Source organism: Bufo gargarizans, unplaced genomic scaffold (genome assembly GCF_014858855.1).
Source record: "Bufo gargarizans isolate SCDJY-AF-19 unplaced genomic scaffold, ASM1485885v1 fragScaff_scaffold_576_pilon, whole genome shotgun sequence".
NCBI lineage: Eukaryota > Metazoa > Chordata > Amphibia > Anura > Bufonidae > Bufo > Bufo gargarizans.
In genome coordinates, this window is record NW_025334140.1 from 118,039 (window position 1) to 131,793 (window position 13,755).

The 13,755-nt window shown below is 45.0% G+C and overlaps 1 protein-coding gene across 1 annotated transcript in view; it reads left to right on the plus strand.

Annotated features, from left to right (window-relative positions):
• Positions 1-13,489, plus strand: part of LOC122922618 (surfeit locus protein 1) — a 40,482-nt gene extending 26,993 nt beyond the window's left edge. The window contains exons 3-9 of the mRNA XM_044273296.1: positions 315-439; positions 3,728-3,810; positions 4,420-4,605; positions 5,852-5,924; positions 6,397-6,559; positions 12,584-12,665; positions 13,042-13,489. Of these exons, the coding sequence (XP_044129231.1) occupies positions 315-439; positions 3,728-3,810; positions 4,420-4,605; positions 5,852-5,924; positions 6,397-6,559; positions 12,584-12,665; positions 13,042-13,105 (776 nt within the window). The 3' untranslated portion in view covers positions 13,106-13,489. The remainder of the gene's footprint in view (positions 1-314; positions 440-3,727; positions 3,811-4,419; positions 4,606-5,851; positions 5,925-6,396; positions 6,560-12,583; positions 12,666-13,041) is intronic.
• Positions 13,490-13,755: the final 266 nt, after the last annotated feature.

The following is a 13,755-nucleotide window of genomic DNA, read 5'->3' on the forward strand; positions in this document are numbered from 1 at the left end:
ACAACAGCTGGAGGGCTGCAGTTTGAGGATGCCTGAACTAGGGGATCATGAAAGAGATCAGCAGGAGGTTAGCACAAGGCTATTTGTTTCAGGGATGTGTAGAAAGTCCTGCAGACAGTGGGCAAGGTGATCTCATGCACCCTTCTATTCACCCTTTCTAGGTTTACTACTCGTTCTACAGCTTGTATTAAATGACTAGTGTGGCTACTTTAGTTTATCTTGTCCAGAGAGCTTACAATCCACAGTACATTGGTTCATCTTTGTATGTGATCTACCTCTTGTTCTGCATGAGCTGTTCTTGTTGTCTCGCCCAGGTCCTGGTAGCAACTCATGGAAATCATTCTCTTCCTCCACGTTGGCAGAGTCCCGGAAGGATCCACTCATGAAATGGCTTCTTTTGCTCATCCCTGTTGCCTCTTTTGGACTCGGCACTTGGCAGGTAACACTTTATGGCATATGAAAAAAAAGATGTGAGAGGTTTGGTCTGGGAAAACAGGTATTTTCCTCCCAGTATGTGCTGCTGGGCTGATTTTCAGCCAGGTGAGGTCTAATACCGGACTGGATTTTAATTGCCTGTCTGGGTTTTGGCAGCACCTGGCTGGTCTTAAATAAGCAGCTGGGCTCAGAAGCCATGTCTGTGTGCTAGGATATGAGGCCTGTGCTGGGATATGAGGCCTGTGCTGGGCTGGAGAGCGGAAACCCGTGTCAGGGGAACAAGCCGCCTAAAGCCTGTATTTTGACTTTCTGAGGCAGAACTGCCACCAAGGTGACTTTTGTTATATTAATTTGCCATTAAGTGTGAAGTAACAACGACACTGCAAAAGTGACGTTTTGTTTTTGGCATCATGTGTGAATAAACACTGAAGTTTGAATTACGAACTTGTACTTTGCCTCTGTACTGCGCCCGCTTATCCTAACTAACAGAGGGAATCCCCACAATATACACACCCTACTTACTAAAAATTGGGGATGTTTGTCTTGTGGGTGAAATTTCAGGATAACCCTAAAATGCCCTCTGACCTTTACAGGATACCTTAATATCACCTTCTCTAACCTTCTGAATGCACACGTCCAACTCTTCAATGTTTCAGGACTTTTTGCACAACTTGCTGTTCTCTAACAAGGAGCTTAACGCCAAAATTCACACCAGGTGTTTGATCCATAAATCGCCCAATAAATGTCCTGGTTCAATTAGAATTGGTATTAAACTGTCCTCCTCATCCTGCTGCTCACATTGTGATATCATGAGACCAAGACGACACCTAACAATTGATGAACAGTACCTCACCATTGCAAGGCTTCAAGCAGGATGTTCTCAGACGCTTAGAGTGTCACAGAGTGTCATCAGCAGGTTGAATCAGAGATACAGAGACTGGAAAAGTCACAGAAAGGCAGAGAAGTGGACGTCCTGTGGCCACATCCCACTCTGGTGACCGCTTCATTGTGAACAATGCCCTGCGGAACCAGATGATGAATGTGTCACGACCATGTTTATGGCCGTGACTCCTTGGGAGCCGCATGCAGTTGCCCGCGGTCTGGTGTTGTGTCAACCGCAGCTGGGGGCACTTTGTTGTTTGCCTCAAGTGCGGTTGCCGCGGACAACAGGTATGTGTGCGGTTGCCTTTTGGTTTGTGTGGGTGTTTGTATGCACTCTGAATGTCTGGTGTGCACTGTGTTTTATGTTATGTGTACATTCTGACATTCTCCCTTCACCTGTGGCTGCCCGTGGCAATGTGTGGTGTTTTGTACATGTGGTGGTAGTGTCTCGGCCTTCTGGCTGTCTCCCAGGACACGTTTGCTACGCATGTCGTTGTCGACGGTAACAGCTGCAGTGAGAGTTTGTTTGTGTATTCCCCTTTATGTGGTTTCACTACACTCCCTGGTTAAGGAAGGGTTAACTCCCTCAGTGTGTGTGCACTGGGTGTGTCTGAGTGTGGGTGTGGCTACTTTGGGCTATAAAGTCTCTGCTGGTTTCAGTTAGCTGAGGGGTTCTTCAGCCATGGTTGCTGGAGACATCCTCCTGTTATTTACCTACTGCCAGTGGGGGCCACCCTTGTGATCATAAAAACTCTATGTCTGGTGTTAGATGATGTGTTTATGGTCTGTTTATTACAACTATAGATGTCCTGGTTACCTGTGTGATATGTGTTGTGTGCTGTGTCCCTTAGTGTTTTGTGGACATCAGTTTTCATGCACGGGTTCCAGTCAGCGTGGCTGTGGCAGGTAGGTTTGGAACTGCTTTAGTTCTCCTGCCATATCTATATGTTGTATTTGTGTTCCCCTTTTCCTTGCAGCTTGGCCAGTGAGACTCTTGTTCCTCCGTGTCCAGGAGGAACAGGTCGTCTTACCCTGCTCCTAGTTTAGGGCCACCCTGAGGGCTAGCAGGGACTTCAAGGTTCCGGAGTATGAGCCCTCCTACCATCAGGGTCGGCTCATACAGCTAGGAGTCAGGATCAGATTAGGGATGCGATTAGGAGGTGACCTGCTCCCTAATTCTGTCGTCCTGGTCGAGCAGCGACCACCATCATCCGGCATCGCACGGCTGAGGGTTTTCCCCATCCTCAGCCGTGACAGAATGCCACACAACTCCAGGCACATGTAAGGGAGGTGAGAGGCACCCAAGTGTCACGTCAGACCGTGATAGACGACCTGCAAGGTACCTGACCACACCACCAGGCACAGGCGTCATCGACTTGTATGGGCCAGGGAGCATCTACGCTGGACGAGATACCAGTGGCCTCAGTGCTGTTCATTGATGAAAGGCGATTCACGCTGAGCAGAAATGATGGCTGCCAACAATGTTGGAGATGTCAAGGAGAGCGCTCTGCATCAGTCACTGTGGTCACCAGACGAGCCTTTGGTGGTGGTGGTGTCACAGTGTGGGCCTTTGTGACTGGTCCAGTGACAGCCCAGACTACCTGAAGAACATCATTTATCTAGTCATTGTACCTCTGCAGGAACAACACTGGCCTAATGTCATCTTCATGGAGGACAATACTCCAGCTCATTATGGAATGGCTGCAGGAGACTGGGGGACCCCACATAGAGTGGCCTGCACTTTCTCCAGTGCTGAATCCCACTGAAAAAGAAGGGTTGTTCATGCTCCAGAGTGACCACCAATAAAAGCATTCAGCAGATCTATTGTTCTACTCATTTTGTTCTTTTAATTGGGGGTGGGGGGCGTACGTGATTTCCCTTTTGCGGCTTTTACAATGAGCTATGTTTTCAGGCTGATTTACTATATAGAGGAAGTTTCTAGCGCAGGGATCAGCAACCTTTGGCACTCCAGCTGCTGTGAAACTACAACTCCCAGCATGCACACTTCCTTGGCTGTTCTATTTACTCCCATAGAAGTGAATGGAGGATTCTGGGAGTTGTAGTTTCCCTGATCCCTCTTCTAGTTGTCTCTACAGGACTGATCTCTGAGCTTTTCAGAACAATGCCCCTGAAATGAAAAGTACAAGTAGATAAAACTCCTCAAATTGTCTTCTTCTCACATATAATTCATGTGGCTCCCCTTGCAGGAGCCACTTACTAGGCATTCAGCACTCAGGAAAGCAGTGGTACTGTGATGGTGACCATCATCTTTCAACCGCATACCATTGCTGAGCAGACTCGGCTGAGAATGATGGGAGGATGATTTAGTAGGACGAGGGGTCATCAGCAGTGATGGGAGCAGACTCTGTTCATCACCCCGCAGTACTGTTGACCGTATCTTCTCTTTCAGATACAGCGACGGCGGTGGAAGCTGAACCTGATCCAGCAGCTGGAGGCGCAGTTCACATCCAGTGCCATACCTCTCCCCACAGAGTGAGTTTCATTAGTTGCATTTAAGGGGTACACTACTAGGACCCCTATTACCTGCAGCTAAGAAGACTGATGTCACATAGGGAGCCCCTTGTTGGATTACTTCTGGGGTCCCTGTTAGATTTACTCATATTTTTTAAATCTTTTTTTCATTTCTAATGTAATGTCTGAGTTCACATAATTGGAGCTGAGGGGAAACCACTTCAGTCCCTTCCTCTCCTATAGATGCACATGGTGAAGTAGTTGGAGTAGTAGTCCACGCTGCCCTCATTAGTGACCTGGATGCTAAGATCTTTGCAGTCCATGTTCTGTCCTTCGGCTCCATCTTCTACTCCCTGGATCACAAATGGACTTCACCCTTGCAAGTGAATCTCGGGAGAAGGAATGGCCGGCCAGAGATGCGCAGTGCATAGTGTGATGGAGTCGGGCACAGTGCTCCAGTGGTCAGGTAAGGAAAGTGGCTTCTGTGGCAGCAGCACAGTCGTCCTCAGGATCCAGAAACAGGAGTAAAGGAGTCGGCCATTTTATGACTGTTGTTTATTCTTAGAGAAGCAGTTGATATATTTTGAGTGAAGAGAACTTCATGGCTGATCTCAAGATCCATGTTTTCAGTCCCACAGAACTTCAGACACTGGAATTTCATCCTGTCAAGGTCAGAGGACATTTTGATTACTCGAAGGAGCTTTTCCTGAAGCCCCGCACGCTTGTGAAAAAAAGTAAAGAGTCTGAGGAGTCTGGTGGGATGAGACCGCAGGAGATCGGGGCTCACGTGATCACCCCCTTCTGTACTAACCTTGGGTATGTCATCTTACCACTTAAAGGGCATCTGTCAGCAGTTTTGTGCCTATGATACTGGCTGACCTGTTACATGTGCTCCCGGCAGCTGAAGGCCTCTGTGTTGGACCCATGTTCACATGTGCCCGCGCTATGTCGACTCTTTTTTTCATGTTGGCATTCATCATACCTGATTAATATTTCTGTATTTTAATAGCTTGGGCATTTTCTAAATGTATTTCAATCTGTAAAATGGGGAAAAGTAACTATACGTTTTAGTTCTGGTTTTAAATAATTTTTAAAGGTGTGTTTTTTTTGTTTTGTTTTTTTTACATTTATTTTTAAATCCTCAGAAACCTCCTGACTACCATAGCAACTAAGCAGCTGCCGTAATCTCATCGCCGTGGACAGTCTGTCACCGGGGGCCTCCCAATCCCGGTAAATGACCACTCGGATACCGTGGTCAAATTTGCCCACAGCATCTGAGGGGTTAAATGTCCATCATCAGAGCTGTCCCTACCTGATACTGCCAGCAGCTATGGCGCCTGGTCAGCTCCTGAGCAGATGTCATGTTAACCCCTTAAAGGGATCTGTCATCAGTTCTGTCCCTATTACACCTGCTGACCTGTTCCATGTGCGCTCGGCAGCAGAAGACCTCTGTGTTGGTCCCATGTTCATATGTGTCCGCATTGCTGAGACATATATGCAAATGAGCCTCTAGGAGCAATGAGTGTGTTGCCATTACACCTAGAGGCTCTGGTACCTCTACAACTGCCGCATCCTCTGCATTTTGACAGGTCCAGGCAGTGAAAAAGTCATCACACCTGGTCCTGTCGATCAAATTACAGAGGCCGCAGCAGTTGCAGAGAGAGCAGAGCCTCTAGGTGTAATGGCAACGCCCCTGGTGCTCCCAGAGGCTCACTTACATATATTTCTCAGCAATGCGGACACATATGAACATGGGACTAACACAGATGCCTTCTGCTGCCGAGCACACATGGAACGGTGTCGTAGGGAAAGAACTGCTGACAGATCCCCTTAATGTGCTCCAATACTTTACATTATTTCTGTACAGAGCTACTCTGATAACTGCTTCATCAGAACATCTAACCAGTGATCCTCCAGTGACTAGTCAAAGTGGAATGATGATGTCATGGGGGGGGGTAGTGCCCAAGGCGTGATGATAATGTCATGAAAGGGGCGGTGCCATAGCTCCCTAGGCTGTTTCTTCCACCAGTACCTCTAACAATCTGTGATCATTTACCTGCAGAGTCACTATCCTGGTTAACAGGGGATTTGTTCCTAATAAGAAGCTGAATCCACAGACCAGAATGGAGGGTCAGGTGAGCAGAATCTTCTCCTGGGCCTCGTCAGATTCCCACTGTGGCACGCTCTGCATTGCTGTGATAGCATGGGGCTCACCTTCCACATCTCTTCACCCACTTCTAGTGTTCGGGACAGCAGCAGAAAGTGATTTATCTGGGAATCTTTAGGGCATCTACCATATGCCTCCATAGGTGGAAGCAGATGGCTTTTATCTATGATTGTCCTATTCTGTAAGTGCAGAAGATCTCAGCCTGTGCACACATGGCACTGCTTGTATCTTGTGTGAAGTTTTATCAAGACATGCACACCATGAAACAGAGTCCTGACCTATTGTATGTGTCTCCCACTGATTCCAGGACATTTGTGGCCCATGAGAAATGTAATGCCATATACTGCGAACTGGCAATCGGGTATAGAAAAGGAGGATAAGGAGACATTCTTACGTCTGGGCAGAACATATGTCGAGATAATCAGTTTCTTTCTCTGCAGATCGATGGAGAGCTAGATCTGGTGGGAATTGTGAGACTCACGGAAATTCGTCAACAGTTTGCTCCAGAGAATGACGTGCAGAAAAATACGTGGTATTACCGGGACCTGGCAGCCATGGCGGAGCAGACTGGGGCACAGCCCATATATATTGAAGCTGATTTTGGTAAGCCTAAAACTTTTATATGGGGAGGATGCTGGCAATTTCTGGTATTGTTGCACTCCTCTCTATCTATGATTAGACTCTTCTCCCTTCGCTGGGGGCATCATGTTCCTAGGATAACTAGAGTTTAATCCATTGTGCCCATTATGTTTGGCGCAGACTTCTCAGACAAGGTTTAGTTTTATGGCGGCACATTCAGCCCTTGTGGGTCCCTACTACGAAGCCATAACCCTACTGCAGGCACTCTGTGGGCTTTTGTATGGTGTTAAATAGCATCTGGTTGACCAGTTAGATTCAAGAAGAAAAGTAAGCCCATGTGTCTCTATGAAATTGGGGGTACAGTAAGTGGAGGCACAATATGGCCACATGCGTGGGGTCCTATTCAGAATGTGTTCCATATTATATGATAGCATATACTAGGGGGAGATGTATAACAATGGCTGTAAAGGATAAGTGGAGGTTACCCATGTCACCTTGTTAAACTCTGAAAAAAGGAGGAGGAATCTGGTTGCTGTAAGAGACTGCTCCTCTTCCCCTTTATATGGATTACATGCATACAACATACGTACCTGTAATTTCAGGGCATTTTCTTAAATGCTATGTACACATTGGGGGCAATACTTTTTCTTATTGAATTGTACTCATTTTGGGCTAAAATCATTTTTTCAATTGGTCTTTATTAAAAGAGCCCTTTTCTCTGTACAGCCTTGAAATTCTCTAGTAGCAGGATCTGAATTTTCTCTCTGTTCTGTCAGTGAACTCAGCTGACGGCTCCTTATCTCTGAACTCACAAATACTCATTACAGCTCAAGTCTCATCTTACTGATAAGAATGTGTCATAAATAATTGTTTAGGACCTTTTAGTAAATTTAGAGAGAAGGTTTATTTTTTTTTAAAGCAAATCTTTTTTTATTGACAAGAATAATGTTACAAATTCACATTGGGTATATAAGGTCATATCAAAATAAACCTATTTGACACAATCCACTTTGTACTTTCGAGTCATTTTATAGATAAGTAAACCTATGAGAACCTATCCCCCTCTCTTAACCTTACTCACTCTGGCAATGGTCCATCTCTTTACACTATACTCTTAGATCTCAATGTGGTTATGAGACATCCAACTACTCCATAGCTTGTTGAACTTATGTGGGCATCCTCTTTTTAGGAATACAGCTTTTTCCTACACCAGAATGTTATTAACTGTTAAGCGGAATTCCTCAAGTGTCGGAGGACTCGCCTGTATCCAGTGTAAGGCTATCAGTTTCCTGGCTACATACAAGAGCCTTCCCAATGCAACCTTTATAGCCTCGTCCGTCCCTACCTTCGAGACATAACCCAATATACATATTTTGGGGTCTCTATCTACTCTTACGGAAAAAACTTGGCGTATAATCTCTAATATACCCACCCAGTACTTGTCTAATCTCTGACAGTGCCACATCATGTGAAGCAGATCAGCCGGTTCCAATAAGCATCTTTGACACTTTGCATCGTTTCTGACACCAATGTCAAAATATTGTCGTTTTGTATATAATCAAAAGTTGGGATAGTTTCCCGTGTTCACTCAGACACCAGCGGCACCGCCTCTAAAATATCATCTTAATGTTCCTGCGATATCTCCCCCCACATCTCTCTCTCATTTCTTCATCCGTGTCAATGGGTGGGAATCCAGGAATGTATCCAGCAGCATTGTTGAAAGCAGAGATATCAGGCCTTCTATCCCCCCCCTGAAAACACACATTTTTGGGATGTCTCTATTTTAATAATACTAGTGCCTTTTTAATCGTAGTGTCATATGCATGACTCAATTGGAGATATTGGTGGAAACTCGTGCGCGGGATTTGAAATACCTCCTGTATATCCCTGAAGGATTTAAACACCCCATTATCTAATAAATCACCTCTCCTAATAATCCCTTTGTTCTTCCAATCATTCATTACTGTCAATGAGAGGAACCCTGGTAGAAGGAGATTGTTCCAGAGCGGAGCCAATTCACAAGAAGCTGGGTGGAACAACAAAAACATATCCTTCTGGACGCCAACTTCTCAGGTGACCTTGTTTTGCTCTTTCAATTGATTTTCATGGCAATCCAGCCATTGTGCCGCCTCTTCTGGATCCTCAAAGAACCGTGTAGCTCCCAGGGCCACCACTCTTAGTTTAGCCAAAAACAGCATGGAATATAGAATTTGCAGATCTGAGTCTCCTCTTAACATCCAGGAAACGTGTCCTCCTCTTCTGGACCTCTGTAGAATAGTCTGGGAAGATGGAAATTTTAGCTCCATTTATGACTAGATATGTATGGTCACGAGATTGCCGCAAGATGGCATCTCTGTCCTTAAAATGCTGTATTTTAGCAAGTATTGGTCGCGGCGGCCTACCAGGTGGTAGTGGTCTTGTGGGCACCCTGTGAGCCCTTTCCCCAGCATAAAGTGAGGACAGTTCTTTGTCCTGAAACTTCTAATAGATCCACTTTTCTATATAGTCTGTGGCATTCACACCTTCCGTCTTTTCCGGGACGCTCACTATTCTGATATTATTGCGGCGTGATCTATTCTCTAAATCATTAGCCTTGGCAAATAGGGCAGCAATATCTCTTGCCGTCGACTTGGAAGCAATCTTGAGAGGTCTGACCTCATCTTCCATCACTGACACCCTCTTTTCTACCTCCTGAGGTTCTCTCAGCGATTTTATGCATGTCAATTCTGATCAGGGATATATCTTCCCTCAGACTTCCCACTTCAATATTGAGTGCTTTGAGGGTGGTATTACAGCTGGCAACTGCCACCATGATATCTTTAAGAGTGGGTTCTTGTTCTGTGGGGGGCAGGTTTCCCCTGTGTGGATTCTCTTCTAATAGGGGCCTCACGGCCATTAGCTCCCTCACCCTCTTCATCGGATGATCGCTCCTCCTGGTCAGAGGAGGACATTGTTGCTGCCACTGAGCTCTGGGACCAGTCCCTCACCCCTTCCGATACCCTGGCAAATCTGCTAATTCACGCTCCATGCCGGCGCCATGTTGGTTATAATCCACTCTGTCAGATTGCGAGTAGTTCTTCCCCTTCTTTGGCATCCTTGCACACTAATGAGCAGTGCAAATTGATCCCCCTCTCTTCAGCACACTTTCAATGTGTTTCCCGTCCTCCAGGTATCTTTTTCAGCAGGATGTATCAGGATGCTGGCAGGAGCGCTCTGAGGTGCGTCCCACTCCATGCTGCAGCAGGCTACGCCCCCAGAGAGAAGGTTTATTGGATGTCGCACAAAGTGAAAGATTTGACAAACCTTTAACGGCTGAGTATTTTTAATAAAGAAACATTAAAAAAATTATGCCCCTAAAGATGTACATAACCTTAAACCCCTAAACACAAAACGCCCTGCATGTACGACGGGGGATGCATTGCCAGAATGCATTCCGCCGTACATGCACGGCAGGCTGATCGGGCGGGCACCAGAGCGGTGCATGCCCGATCACTGCAGGGGTCCAGCAGTCCCTGGTAGCCGGGCCCCTGCATCGCTGTTTACAGCGATGCCGGTGGATTAATCCCTTCTATACCGCGGTCCGCGCTGACCCCGACATAGGAGTTGTTTCCAGCGAGTGAGGGAGCGACCTGCCTTCTACGGGTGCCGAGGAGATCCAGCCTCAGGCCCATCTCCTAGGCAACCTGTTAGTGTATGACTCAGTGTCATGGACTAACAGGCAATGCATTACAATACAGATGTATTGCCGCGTCCGTAACGACTGGCTCTATAAATATGACATGATCCCCCCCGTCCGATAGACACCATAAAAAATTAAAATTGTGTCAAAAAAAGCAATTTTTGTCACCTTACATCACTAAAAGTGCAACACAAAGCGATCAAAAAGGCGGATGCCCCAAAAATAGTAACAATCTAACCGTCCCCTCCTCTCGCAAAAAATGAGCCCCTACATAGGACAATCGCCCAAAAAGTAGAATAAACTATGGCTCTGACTATGGAGACACTAAAACATGATATTTATTTATTTTTGTTTCAAAAATGCTTTTATTGTTTTAAATGTAAAATTTTTTTTAAAAGTATACATATCGGGTATCGGCGCGTCCGTAACAACATGCTCTATAAAAATACAACATGACCTAACTCCTCAAGTGAACACCGTAAAAAAGTGTCAAAAAGCCATATTTTTGGTCACCTTACATCACAAAAAGTGTAATAGCAAGCGATCAAAAAGTCATATGCCCCCCAAAATGGTACCAATCAAACCGTCATTTCATCCCGCAAAAATGATACCTGACCTAAGATATTCGCCCCAAAAAATAAAAATAAAAAAACTATGGCTTTTAGAATGTGGAGACACTAAAAGATAATTTTTTTCAAAAATACTTTATTATGTAAAACTGAAACAACTTGTCATATTTGGTATTGTCGCATCCGTAACAACCTGCTTTATTAAAAATAGCTCATGATCTAACCTGTCAGATGAACGTTGTAAATAACAAAACATAAAAGCAGTGCCAAAACGGCTATTTTGTTTTGTTACCTTGCCTCACAAAAAGTGTAATATAGAGCAACCAAAAATCATCTGTACCCTAAAATGGCACCAACAAAACTGCCACCTTATCCCGTAGTTTCCAAAATGGGGTCACTTTTTTTGTAGTTTCTACTCTAGGGGTGCATCAGGGGGTCTTCAAATGTGACATGGCAAGTTAAAATTATCCCAGTGAAATCTGCCCTTCAAAAACCATATGTTCCTTTCCTTCTGCGCCCTGCTGTGTGCCCGTACAGCAGTTTACGACCACATATAGGGTGTTTCTGTAAACTACAGAATCAGGGCAATAAATATTAAGTTTTGTTTGGCTGTTAACCCTTGCTTTGTTAGCGGAAAAAAAAAATATTAAAATGGAAAATCTGCCAAAAAAGTGAAATTCAGAAATTTCATCTCCATTTTCCATTAATTCTTGTGGAACACCTAAAGAGTTAACAATGTTTGTAAAATCTGTTTTTAATACCTTGAAGGGTATAGTTTCTAAAATGGGGTCATTTTTGGGTGGTTTCTATTATGTAAGCCTCACAAAGTGACTTCAGACCTGAACTGGTCCTTAAAAAGTGGGTTTTGGAAATTTTCAGAAAAATTTCAAGATTTGCTTCTAAACTTCTAAGCCTTCTAACGTCCCCCAAAAATAAAATGGCTTTCACAAAATGATCCAAACATGAAGTAGACATATGGGGAATGTAAAGTTATAACTATTATATGAGGTATCATTATCTGTTTTAAAAGCAGAGAAATTGAAATTTGGAAAGTTGCGAATTTTTCCAAATTTTGGTATTTTTTTTAAATAAGTAAAAATGAAATATTTGGATTCAAATTTACCACTGTCATGAAGTACAATATGTGACGAGTAATCAGTCTCAGAATAGCTTGGATATGTAAAAGTGTTTTAAAGTTATCACCACATAAAGTGACACATGTCAGATTTGCAAAAAAGTCTGATCCTTAAGGTGAAAAGTGGCCTGGTCCTTAAGGGGTTAAATGAGCTGGTTTGGGAGGGGTAACATTATATCTGGCCATTTATCACCAGTATTCCCCTCTGTTCCCTAATTCGCACTTCTCCCTGAGCTTGTGGATCGACACTAGCTGGTATCAGGCCTCCCATAGATTACATGCAGAGAGTGAAAACTCTGCTCCCTAGAAATCACTTAAAAATACAATATAGGACATTATAGAGAAGTACTGAGCAGTGTAGATGTGAATAAAGAACTTTGGGTAAGATAAAAAGAAAAATGTACTATTAGCTGAAGCCTCCCTGTCTGTGGCTATATGCAGCTTCCTTACCCCCGTCCTCTCTCATTAGGCTTCGTTATGCAGTTGTAACCTGATCCCTCAGTGAGCTGGTAGTCTGTCTCATCCTTTCAAGAAAGATTCAGAACTTCCAGTGAATGTTGCCTTAGCAGATGGGGGTGATAACTGGAGAAAAATGTGTATTGGTTTATGCAAAGTTTGTTGAAAATGCAGTGAACTTTTAATGGGCCTCCTCTGTTTAATCTCAGAAAGCACAGTCCCTGGGGGCCCGATTGGTGGACAGACGCGCGTGGCACTCAGAAATGACCACCTGCAGTACAGTGTGACCTGGTAAGATCTACACACATTATTATGCAGTGAATTGACTGATGTGCAAGTATTAGTACCCACAGTTACTAAGCTGCATAGTATCATTGTAGGTGAGCCCGTGCCCCCTCCAACCACTAACCAGTGCACATACCCATGGAGGCCACTACAAGGGTCCAGCACACATCAGATGCAGGATCGTGTTCCTGCTCATCGCACATTGGTACTGGCCTCCATGATGTATGCAGTAGATTTACTGACACTAGTAACCTGCTGTGGAAGATGCAGGAGAAGCCAGAGTGGCTGTGAAGTCCAAGTATATGTTGTCTTCCTCCGCAGCGGTGTCTCCAGAGGGATGTTATCCATGCTGATGTCATTCATTTCTCTCTCTAATTTCCAGGTTCTCCCTCTCGGCCTTAACCTCTCTCTTGTGGTTCCAGAAATTCATCCGGAAAACCCGCTAGAAGTGTCCTTGTACTTCTGCAGTGGACCAGATCATTGCAAACATGTTGGGCCAGGTACACATGACTGGTCACTCCAAATATCGCTTCCATGTTCAGATTTATTACAAACCAACCAGCCATTAGACACCACTGCTGAGAGCCCAAGGACAGCATTGCCCCTGGATATGATGCAAGTGGTGGTGGGGCAGGCGGCTGCCATTAGTCCCAGGGTGCAGATTTAAACCCATCAGTCCGTCAAGTAATTGGCCACTCGGGTATTTTGTGTAACTGCAGCTGCTTGTAATACTCGCATGGGGTGATTGCAGAACGATGCAGTCTGTCATATGAGGGTCTCTGTCTCCAGTTTAAGTTTTCTTGTCCTGATAATAAATGATTGCATTGAAAGCTGGTGTGGATTCTGTATGTGCCGTGGACCTGGAGGTGAGCGTTGCCTGTTACAGCCTTGTCCCAGGTGCCCATGAAGGAACAGTACTGTGGTCCACAGCCACGACATCTCTACTAGGTTTCGGCAACAGTGGAAAGAGCTGAGATTATGTTCAAATGCTGGCTCCTTCAAGAGATTAAGTCATAACTCTCAGGGACGGTGCACTGAGCGACCTACAGCCGGGGGGCGGATTAGTGGGTGGATTAAAGGGTATAATAGGACTGGA